The sequence below is a fragment of the Cydia splendana genome, chromosome 8 (assembly GCF_910591565.1).
Source record: "Cydia splendana chromosome 8, ilCydSple1.2, whole genome shotgun sequence".
NCBI classification, from domain to species: Eukaryota; Metazoa; Arthropoda; class Insecta; order Lepidoptera; family Tortricidae; genus Cydia; species Cydia splendana.
In genome coordinates this window covers 3,273,917-3,285,158 of record NC_085967.1, presented here as the reverse complement: position 1 = coordinate 3,285,158, position 11,242 = coordinate 3,273,917, and the positions used below count along the sequence as shown (strand labels likewise).

The 11,242-nt window shown below is 36.9% G+C and overlaps 1 protein-coding gene and 1 long non-coding RNA gene across 2 annotated transcripts; one reads left to right on the top strand and one right to left on the bottom strand.

Moving 5' to 3' along the window:
* Positions 1 to 203: 203 nt before the first annotated feature.
* Positions 204 to 8,202, bottom strand: LOC134793205 (uncharacterized). Its single transcript, XM_063764784.1, has 7 exons — positions 8,022 to 8,202; positions 7,235 to 7,468; positions 6,087 to 6,596; positions 5,394 to 5,624; positions 3,877 to 4,392; positions 3,271 to 3,501; positions 204 to 1,272 (listed from the first exon to the last, which is right to left on the bottom strand). The coding sequence occupies exons 1-7, from the start codon at positions 8,095 to 8,097 to the stop codon at positions 554 to 556; spliced, it is 2,517 nt and encodes an 838-aa protein (XP_063620854.1). The 5' UTR covers positions 8,098 to 8,202; the 3' UTR covers positions 204 to 553.
* A 659-nt stretch (positions 8,203 to 8,861) lies between these two features.
* On the top strand, positions 8,862 to 10,597 carry LOC134793203 (uncharacterized). The gene is made up of 3 exons (XR_010144506.1): positions 8,862 to 8,962; positions 9,386 to 9,586; positions 10,128 to 10,597. It is a non-coding gene; the product is annotated as an uncharacterized LOC134793203 (long non-coding RNA).
* The last annotated feature ends 645 nt before the right edge of the window (positions 10,598 to 11,242 follow it).

Below are 11,242 nucleotides of genomic sequence, written 5' to 3'. Positions count from 1 at the left end.
AATCGCGAAGCGTCTGGTTGACGTAACTGGTGACCGAAGAGCTGGCGGCTACCTCGCACAACGTATCAGCATTGCGATACAGCGAGGAAATGCCGCCAGCATCCTTGGTACAATGCCTCAGGGGCCTATTTTAGATTTTAGCTAGTTATTAACCACTGTATATACAATATTGTATGTAAGAAAATAAATAATTTGAAAATTTATTAATGTGTGTATTTTTCATTTAACGTGTAGGCCAATCAAATTAGATTTTTTGAAGAATTAATCTCTAATCTCTGATCCGCTAAACCTTGCTGGTGTGTCACTACATTGTAATTGATGGTAGGTTCCTTCTTAATCGAGTGGCTTAGCAATCCATTAGCAGCCAGGAAAAATGTATTTTCCAAGGCTCCCAAAATGTATGCGCACCTCCTGGATTGAGCAAACTAGGATTACACGCATTTAGGACCAAAAAAGGCATTAAAACGATTTTCAGCATGCTGGGTTTCTTAAAACATTTTTTTTGGATCTAAATATGATTGGCCTAGTAATCAGACCAGTGTTTGTTTATTTTCTAAAACAAATATTCGTCCAGTAACATCAATTCAATGTCTCTATGTTTAGTGCGTGCATCCAAATCCATATTAGCTTTTACAAGTTTATATATAAAGTAGGCTTTCGCGTCCAAATCAATGTTTTTACCAGATTTCTTTTCTTTTTTCAATGCTTCCATTTTCTCGATCAACTTCTTAAAAACTTTTGGAAGTATTTTTACGTTGTATATATCCGTTTCGTCCAGTTTATTTTCTTTATTCAGTGCGTTAATTTTCTTAATCAACTTCTTCGGGACATTCGAAGGTTTTTGTACCTTGGATTTCTCATTTTGTTCAATTTTATTTCCTTCATTTGGTGCATCGGCTTTCTTCATCAAATTCATAAGATCAATCGGAACTTCTTGCATCTTAGATTCATCCTTTTGTACCAGTTTATTTTCATTATTCGGTGTGTGAATGTTCTTCATCACCAAATGAAGAACATTCGAAACTAGTTGTATGTTGGAATTATCTTTTTGTTTCAGTTGATTGTCCTTCTTTTCTTGACAGTTATCCTGACACGACGTGAAGTCAGGAAACATGTTTTCAGTAGGACATCCTGACCACAATGCCATTACGCAGGATTTTATTACATTGCTGAATGTGTAAACTAACTTCATCTGTTCAGTGCAACGACTGGTGTTGAGGGGGACATCACATCGGTCGATTTTTACTGACTGACTTTTCGTGTTGTTTTTTACTGAAAGATAGAACTACTTGAGTTGAACCGTATTGAAAGAGTTAAAAAGAACGCAAAATGGGTTAGTCGTGACACTCGTGACTGCATAAACACTAGTGGCTCTCTGAGCTGTAGAGCTTGCGAGGATAGCTTTAAACTGAATAAATGTATGGCTCAACCATTTATTCATTTCCAAAAACTGAATCTACAAAATATTCTGTATAATCATGGAACCTACTTACAAAATTTCATGAGAATAGGTTCTGAAAGGCGACCTGTAGAGGAACATTCGGACATACGATAGCATTTTTGCCCAAATTGTACCGGGAACCTTCGCTAACGCTCGTCGGTCCGTTATTCTTACACCAGAACAGGTATGAGGTAACGTTGCAAAGAACTGTTGTGTCGCCAAAATGATTACTAGGTACTATACTCTGTATCGTTAGGTATTTAAATAAAAGTAAACAAAATCTACCCTCAAATGGCTCCTTAAGCCAGTTGAGGGTAGATGAAAACATTACATGATCAAATAATGTAGGTTAATTAATGTCAGGTCGTTCAGTGACTGATCCAGGCGGTTTTGTATTTGGTTGGTTAACCAATAAATGTTATATTATAACTACCCGATAATGTATAAATTATTTGTTTACTTTTATTTAAATACCTAAAGATACAGAGTATAGGTACTAGTAGTAGTAATCACTTATCTTATAAATATAATGTTATCAACAATATGCATAGTACGAAATCTTTGTCAACGGATTTTTGATCCACCCTAGTATCACTTTATTGTACACAACACAGGAGGTACAAAGGCGAACTAATCCCTGTAAGAGATCTATTCCAGCTAACCTTGGAGTAGATGAAGGGAGAATTCAAATTAGATATAGACAAACTTAGGGAACGGATTATAACTATTTCACGCCACTGTTCGGAAATGTAGCAATAGATGGTCTAAAACCAAGCCGGAAAGCTGGCAATAGCTGTAGCACCTGAACCACCACTACTACAATGTTTCACTGTTATCATCATCTGTCATTGGTGACAGTTCACTACAGCAATGAGTATCCTTTAAAACAGCGGTCGGCAACCTTTTAGCAGCCAAGGGCCACATAGTAGTTAACGAAGTTGACGCGGGCCGCACTTTGTTAATATTTATGACTTTATTAGACATTGTCGTTCGTCAATATTACATACAAAATAGCCAGGGAGGCTTGCGGGCCGCAAGTGAGAGGTTCGCGGGCCGCATCCGCTTTAAAACATAAAAATCAATAAAAGGTCTTTTTTGGCGCAACTTTTTCCGTCAAAAATAAAATAAGTTACATATATAGGACCAATTTCTTGTTTAAAAAAAAAAGAAATGTCAAAACCATTCATTCATTCAGTCAGTTCATTCGATTCACGCTTAAGGCGTTTTTTACTTTTGTAGCTATTTGTGTTTTTTTAGCAAAAACGCTTCTGTCGGTTTGAAGCAAATAACAGAAAAACGCCTCTTAAAAGTGATAAAAAAAGTAAAAAAGGCGGGATCGGAAAATACTCACTGAATTGGATAGTGTAAATTGTGTTTGACTAAAAAATATAAGAAACACGTATCTACGCTCACTATAAAAATGAGTTCTTCTAGTGAAGAAAATTATATTCTTACGCTGACGCCTACCGAAATTCAAGAGACAGCACAGGCAGTGGCTAGTAATTTGCTACCAGAGAAATCGCGGGCTAGTACTTATAGTTATGCAAATGTTTTCTTATTTCCTCGCAGTAGTCGTGAAAAGCACTATGTAATGCCTCGGCCGGAAACGCTTTAGATGGACTCGTATTAATTGAGGGCCTCCACTAACTTGTCGGCCCTCAAACTCACTCGTCCATCTTTTAACGGTTTTCCGTCCTCTCCTACAATGTACTATTGTGATATAATTTAGTCTATTACCTTTGTTAGATGTTTATCTATGGGCCTTAGTGGCCTGACAATAAATTATTTTTAATTTGATTTAATAAGCCCAGTTTTGCATTACCACCTACCCTGCACTTTACTAGCAATAGCATCTATTTCCTTCGGCATGGTCTCATTTACTCCAAAATGCATAACACAGGAATTCCAGCACTCGTCCTCATTCTCGAACTTGTTGTTGGTCGGACACCCCCGCCATATGGCCGGGTAGCAGAAGGAACTGGGGCTGTAGTACGTGTATACGATAGTAGAGGGCAGTCCGCAGTCGCTGCTGTTGAGAGGAGTCTGGCATTTGGAGGACACTAAAATGTATCAGGAGTAATCAGGACGTTAAACTTGCGTATATGTGAGAATAGGTTCTGAAATGCGACCTGTAGAGGAGAATATCCGGACATACGATAGCATTTTTGCCTAAACTGCAACGGGAACCTTCGCTAACGCTCGTCGGTCCGTTATTCTTACACCAGAACAGGTATGAAGTAACGTTGCAAAGACCTGTTGTGTCGCCAAAATGATTACGAGCCCCGATGCAAATTAGTTCGTGTAGTTCCACACAACATTTTTTTTTATTCTTATAAATTTTACACATAAACATAAAATGACCCAGAAAGGGGAAGCATAATAGTAATGTTTAATCTAGTTTATTTTGATCGCATAATAAAATTGCTAGAACATACCCTTGAATATATCCTTTTCATCCAGTTTATATTCTTTATTCAGCACATTAATTTTCTTAATCAACTTCTTCGGCACATTCGACGCTTTTTGTACCTTGGATGTATAATTTTGTTTAATTTTAATTTCTTCATTTGATGCATCAGGTTTCTTCATCAAATTCATAAGATCAATCGGAACTTCTTGCATCTTTGATTCATCCTTTTTTACCAGGTTATTATCTTTATTCGGTGTGTGAATGTTCTTCGTCACCAAATGAAGATCATTCGAAACTAGTTGTATGTTGGAATTATTGTTTTGTTTCAGTTTATTGTCCTTTTCTTGACAGTTATCCTGACACGACGTGAAGTCAGGAAACATGTTTTCAGTAGGACATCCTGACCACAATGCCATTACGCAGGATTTTATTACATCGCTGAATGTGTAAACTAACTTCATCTGTTCAGTGCAACGACTGGTGTTGAGGGGGACATCACATCGGTCGATTTTTACTGACTGACTTTTCGTGTTGTTTTTTACTGGAAGATAGAACTACTTGAGTTGAACCGTATTGAAAGAGTTAAAAAGAACGCAAAATGGGTTAGTCGTGACACTCGTGACTGCATAAACACTAGTGGCTCTCTGAGCTGTAGAGCTTGCGAGGATAGCTTTAAACTGAATAAATGTATGGCTCAACCATTTATTCATTTCCAAAAACAGAATCTACAAAATATTCTGTGTAATCATGGAACCTACTTAAAAAAATTCATGAGAATAGGTTCTGAAATGCGACCTGTAGAGGAACATCCGGACATACGATAGCATTTTTGCCCAAATTGTACCGGGAACCTTCGCTAACGCTCGTCGGTCCGTTATTCTTACACCAGAACAGGTATGAGGTAACGTTTCAAAGAACTGTTGTGTCGACAATATGATTACTAGGTACTATACTCTGTATCGTTAGGTATTTAAATAAAAGTAAACAAAATCTACCCTCAAATGGCTCCTTAAGCCAGTTGAGGGTAGATGAAAACATTACATGATCAAATAATGTAGGTTAAAGTAAGATCGCCCAGTGACTGATCCAGGCGGTTTTGTATTTGGTTGGTTAACCAATAAATGTTATATTATAACTACCCGATAATGTATAAATTATTTGTTTACTTTTATTTAAATACCTAAAAATACAGAGTATAGGTACTAGCAGTAGTAATCACTTCTAAATATAATCTTATCAACCATATGCATAGTACGAAATCTTTGTCAACGGATTTTTGAGCCACCCTAGTATCACTTTATTGTACACAACACAGGAGGTACAAAGGCAAACTTATCCCTGTAAGAGATCTATTCCAGCTAACCTTCGAGTAGATGAAGGGAGAATTCAAATTAGATAGACAAACTTAGGGAACGGATTATAACTATTGGTATGTAATTTAGTCTATTACCTTTGTTAGATGTTCATCTATGGGCCTTAGTGGCCTGACAATAAATTAGTTTTAATTTGACTTGATAAGCCCAGTTTCGTATTAACACTTACCCTGCACTTTGCTAGCAATAGCACCCATTTCCTTCGGCATAGGCTCAGTTACTTCAAAATGCATAACACAGGAGTTCCAGCACTCGTCCTCGTTGTCGAACTTGTTGTTGGTCGGACACCCCCGCCATATGGCCGGGTAGCAGAAGTAACTGGGGCTGTAGTACGTGTATACGACAGTAGAGGGCAGCCCGCAGTCGCTGCTATTGAGAGGAGTCTGGCATTTGGAGGACACTAAAATGTATCGGGACATTAAACTTTCGTATATGTGTGTCTTGATTAAAATTCGTGGGCTTTAAGCCTTGGGGACCGATTTTTGAATTTCGACCGTTCGATTTGGTGTATTTCGTTCATTAATATCTCCACTACTAGGCATTTAAATTCTACTACTAGAATTGAAAACGAGTGGTCAATACCATTCGATTCCAAATTTCTATCGCTCGTATTTCAAAAATTAACATTAAGTCGTTTTCCAGCTATTTTCGAGAATTTCGAGTGACGAAATCGAGCGATCGAAATTCAAAAATCGCCCCCTTGATCATAACACATTTTTTTCAGTACTGGGTTCAAATAAGAGAAACTGGTTACAATTATGTTCACAGAAGTGACCTTTTCCTAAAACGTGCTTGACTTTGACCCTAATGTGGAATCTTAATGCATTCATTATGGTCGTATAATAAAATTGCTTGAATATACCCTTGAATACATCCTGTTCATCCAGTTTATTTTCTTTATTTAGCGCATCAATTTTCTTAATCAACTTCTTCGGGACATTTGACGCGTTCTGTACGTTGGATTTATAATTTTGTTTAATTTGAATATCTTCATTTGATGCACCAGGTTTCTTCATCAAATTCTTAAGATCAATTGGAACTTTTTGCACTTTGGATTCATCCTTTTGTACCAGTTTATTTTCTTCATTCGGTGCATTGGATTTGTTAATCTGAAGAAAATTCGGAGCTTGTTGTATGTTGGAATTATCTATTTGTTTCAGTTTATTGTCCTTCTTTTCTTGACAGTTATACTGACACGACGTGAAGTCAGGAAACATGTTTTCAGTAGGACATCCTGCCCACAATGCCATTACGCAGGATTTTATTACATCGCTGAATGTGTAAACTAACTTTATCTTTTTAGTGCAACGACTGGTGTTGAGGGGGACATCACATCGCTCGATTTTTACTGACTGACTTTTAGTGTTGTTTTCTACTGAAAGAATGAACTACTTGAGTTGAACCGTATTTTTGGCTTAAAAAGTTTACTGAAAGAGTTAAAAAGAACGCAAAATGGGTTAGTCGCGACTGCATAAACACTAGTGGCTCTTTGAGCTGTAGACCTCGCGAGGATAGCTTCAAACTGAATAAATGTATAGCTCAGCCGTTTGTCATTTCCAAAAACTAAATTACAAAATATTCAGTTTAATCATTCGCTAACACCCGTCGGTCCGTTATTCTTACACCAGAACAGGTATGGAGTAACGTTGCAAAGAACTGTTGTGTCGCCAAAATGATATTACTAGGTAGGTACCTACTAGTTTAATACTAGTAAAAGTAATCTTTGTCAACGCATTTTTGAGCCACCCTAGTAGGTAATCACTTTATTGTACACAACAGAGGAGGTACAAAGCCGAACTTATCCCTATAAGGAGTATAAGGGATTCAAGCTAACTTTCGAGTATTAGATGAAGGGAAAATTCAAATTAGAACGGAATATAACTATTGTATGCAATTTAGTTTGTTACCTTTGTTAGATGAATATCTATGAGCCTTAGTGGCCTGTCAGTATTAATTATTTTTAATTTGATTTAATAAGCCTAATTTTGCATTACCAGTATTACCACCTACCCTGCACTTTACTATTAGCAGTAGCATCTATTTCCTTCGGCATAGGCTCAGTTACTTCAAAATGCATAACACAGGATTTCCAGCACTCGTCCTCGTTGTCGAACTTGTTGTTGGTCGGACACCCCCGCCATATGGCCGGGTAGCAGAAGTAACTAGGGCTGTGGTACGTGTATACGACAGTAGAGGGCAGCCCGCAGTCGCTGCTGTTGAGAGGAGTCTCGCATTTGGAGGACACTAAAATGTATCGCGACATTAAACTTTCGTTAATGTGTGGTGATCAAAATTCGTGGGCCTAAAAACCTTGATCGTCAGTGGCGGATTTGCCCTAAGGCCCAATAGGCCCGGGCCTAGCGGCAAGATATTTAGGGGCAGCAAATTGTGACAAAAAATTCGCTGATGATAACAAGAAATAACTCAACATGTAGTCAATATGATGGGTGTTGAGAAAGAAGCGGCTACAGGCCCCAGCCTAGGACTGCAAAGACTGCAAATCCGCCATTGTTGATCGTACTGTACACAGCAGAAAAAAATCGTTCTCGAGAAAACACAATTTTTCGGAGACTCAAATAAGAGAAACGGGTTATAATTATGTTCACAGAAGTGACCTTTTCCTAAAATGTGCTTGACTTTGACCGTAATGTGGATGCATTCATAAACAATTTTCTTAAAAATGGGATTTAGTGACCCCTGTGATATTTAACACGTGTTTACGTTAGGTATATATATCTCTTAACATAGTCTCAAAAAGAATTAAATCCTGCCTTATTACACCGTGTATATTTCTCACCTGAATCAACAACGGATACATAAAGAACGGATATAATCAATTTTAATAGCAACTTAGCATCGACCACTTCCATCATGGTACAATCTTTAATCGTTTAGGTTTATTTTACTACAATGATTCGATATGCTTATTTACAGCATAAATTAACGTAAATTCTACGCAATTATTTTAGGCGATAAATTACCATTTTGTACAAATTAATATGATATTGACACAAAACACCTGATAAAATCTGGTAGAGTTTGTGCGGAAAGAAAGAATTCCTGGATTATATGGGAACCAATACATTTTAGGATACTTCCCGTCGTACTCTTCCTTCCGCACAGACTCTATCATCATCGTTCGTCTCAATTAATTATTAAGGAAGACCGATAAACGAATAATGATGTCTTATTAGTAGGTATTATTAATTACAGATTACAGACTATGACTAAAGAAGGTAACGACAAAAAGCAAATAAGGAGAGTAAAGACTTGACGAATACGGATTGATGAGAAATAAGAAATAAACGAAAAACAAATGAGACGAGCAATGATGATACCAAAAATCCAGTATGAGTTTTAATACCTGTTTGCTTGCTAAATGTGAAAACATTTAGAAACCGAACTATACCTACCTCATATTATGAAAATCCATTAAGTTGTATATACAAGTTATAAATTTTGCCAATCATTGCCAAAATTTTCTAACTTAAATATTAGGTAGCGTCACAATATGGCTTCTAACATTATGTAATTACGCCCTTGCTCTTAAAACTTTGCATTTTAGGAACTAATTTAACTTTAAAAGTCAATTTCATGGTTAACTTTTAATAGCCACTTAACTTTCTTCGTTACACGTAAAGTAAGGATTTCGATTAGCACTCGATTTTATTACCTGATGCAGAATGAAATATTTCCAACTTCTTTTAATAATTGTTTATTTGAATTATGTTAAATTAGGTAAGTAATTATATTGATATAACCATAACCTAATTGTTATTTGTTGATTATGAACATGTGGAGACATATACATTACATAATCAGATACCTACATTATTAGAAATAAGGTAAGTACCTACTCAAGTACTCATTCTAAGTGGCCCACGGTATGCTAAGGGTATCTACTTATTTAGATGCTAGAGTATGAAATAAAATTAATGATAGATAGATTGATTGATAGATTGATTTATTTATTGGTACTGATCATACTCTGTCAACATGGGTTAATATTTACAATTTACAATTTACACACTGTTCCTCTTGCCCCGAGCAAAATAAACTGTTTCTCTTCAAGGTCATGTGGAGGATCTTATATTCCTTATAAGGAAATATTTTCTTTTCAAGGTGAATTTTAATCGTTAAAATCAGAATGTTTGTTCCCAGTACCCGACGAATACTGCCTCTCCCCCCTAAACCGAAGCGACTGCGGGACACCCCCGACCCCCGTCTTCTCATACTTCAAGTACGGCTCGAGGTGCGAGATCGAGACCTGGCGCGGCTGTCCCACAGATAATATGTTCGAAAACGAGTATCACTGCGTTCATTACTGTATAGGAAGGACGAAGTACTATGGACGGGAAAGAGGTCTGTAACTGTAACTGAGATATTAAGTTGTCTTTCACCTTCTATACTCTTCTTCTTCCTCGCGTTATCCCGGCATTTTGCCACGGCTCATCGGAGCCTGGGGTCCGCTTGACAACTAATCCCATGATTTGACTGACCTTTTTGACCTTGATTTGTCTATCACATTCTACTGTTTGGACTTTTCTCATTTTCTCAAAGGTTAGCTGGAAGATAGGATAAGTTCGCTGTGTATATATACTCTCATTACTTACCTCATTTACTTTGCTTAGCTTTTTTTGTGTAAACTTGTTGATGTGCAGTGAAGTGTCTTACATATATTGCATACCTACCTACTTTACTAGCTCTGGCCGCTGCTCCGCCCGCGTGGAATGTGGCCTGTGAGTGAAAAGAACCCTACAGTTACTTCCGCATTAATAATAATAATACTAGACACTTTATAGTCTAGCTTTACTCAAAGGGCCTTTTCAAACGTCAGACTTTTTAATACCTAGGTAACTATTACCTACTATGATAATTAATACTTAAATCAGTATATTTACAGGTTCCTGGAAAGGGACAGTCGGAATTTCCATAGAAAAGTTGAGTTTTGCCGAACTAGAAGAAGTAAATCGCATTGTTGACAAAATAGTTATCACAATCGAATCAAAACAAATGTTATTACATAAGAAAAATGGGAAAAAACCCAAGAAATCAAATAAAACTACAATTAAAGCCGGTGAAGATTCAGATGAAACAACCACAGTTGAAGCCAGTGAAGAAGATATGGACGAAACAGGAGAAGAATATGATGAGCTTGTCGACACAACACTGATATATTTGACACAAGAACCTGTTACAGGCAAACATATAATGAAAGGAGAAATTCTAAGGTTTAAACGAAATACAACCAAACACTTTCTTTAACATCAAGTTAAAGTCTACAAATCCATATTAGATAAAGTTCATCTTGCTGAAAAGGGAAATAAAAATCATGAATGAAAAATAAACGAGTTGTTTTTCAAAAATAAATCATTTTTGAAACAATATTTTGCCCATTGTAGGTGCGTTTCTTTATTACTTACTCCGAAGTTAGAAATGTATGTAGTACTTTAGTTACCCACTGTAGTGAGTCAAAATGATGTAAGGTAAGGTAAAACTATTATATATGTATACCTAATATGTATGTAGCCGTATGTTAACGTAACATTAGGGCGAAAAAACCGGGCAAGTGCGAGTCGGACTCGCGCACGAAGGGTTCCGTACCATAATGCAAAAAAAAAAAAACAAAAAAAAGCAAAAAAAAACGGTCACCCATCCAAATACTGACCACTCCCGACGTTGCTTAACTTTGGTCAAAAATCACGTTTGTTGTATGGGAGCCCCATTTAAAACTTTATTTTATTCTGTTTTTAGTATTTGTTGTTATAGCGGCAACAGAAATACATCATCTGTGAAAATTTCAACTGTCTAGCTATCACGGTTCGTGAGATACAGCCTGGTGACAGACGGACGGACGGACGGACGGACGGACGGACAGCGAAGTCTTAGTAATAGGGTCCCGTTTTACCCTTTGGGTACGGAACCCTAAAAAGTAGTTTATTTACACACTATTTGGGTCATACACATAATACATACAGTATACTGAACTCGTTCACGTCTTTTCTGTAGACATCGCAA

What these genes read in the sequence shown, in the direction of transcription:
- LOC134793205 (XM_063764784.1), bottom strand. Translation starts at nt 8,097, where the DNA reads ATGATGGAAGTGGTCGATGCTAAGTTGCTATTAAAATTGATTATATCC. An exon ending in TGTATCCGTTGTTGATTCAG is followed by an intron (nt 7,469 to 8,021) that starts GTGAGAAATATA and finishes GATACATTTTAG; the next exon opens with TGTCCTCCAAATGCGAGACT. An exon ending in TATTGCTAGCAAAGTGCAGG is followed by an intron (nt 4,393 to 5,393) that starts GTAAGTGTTAAT and finishes TCTATCTTCCAG; the next exon opens with TAAAAAACAACACGAAAAGT.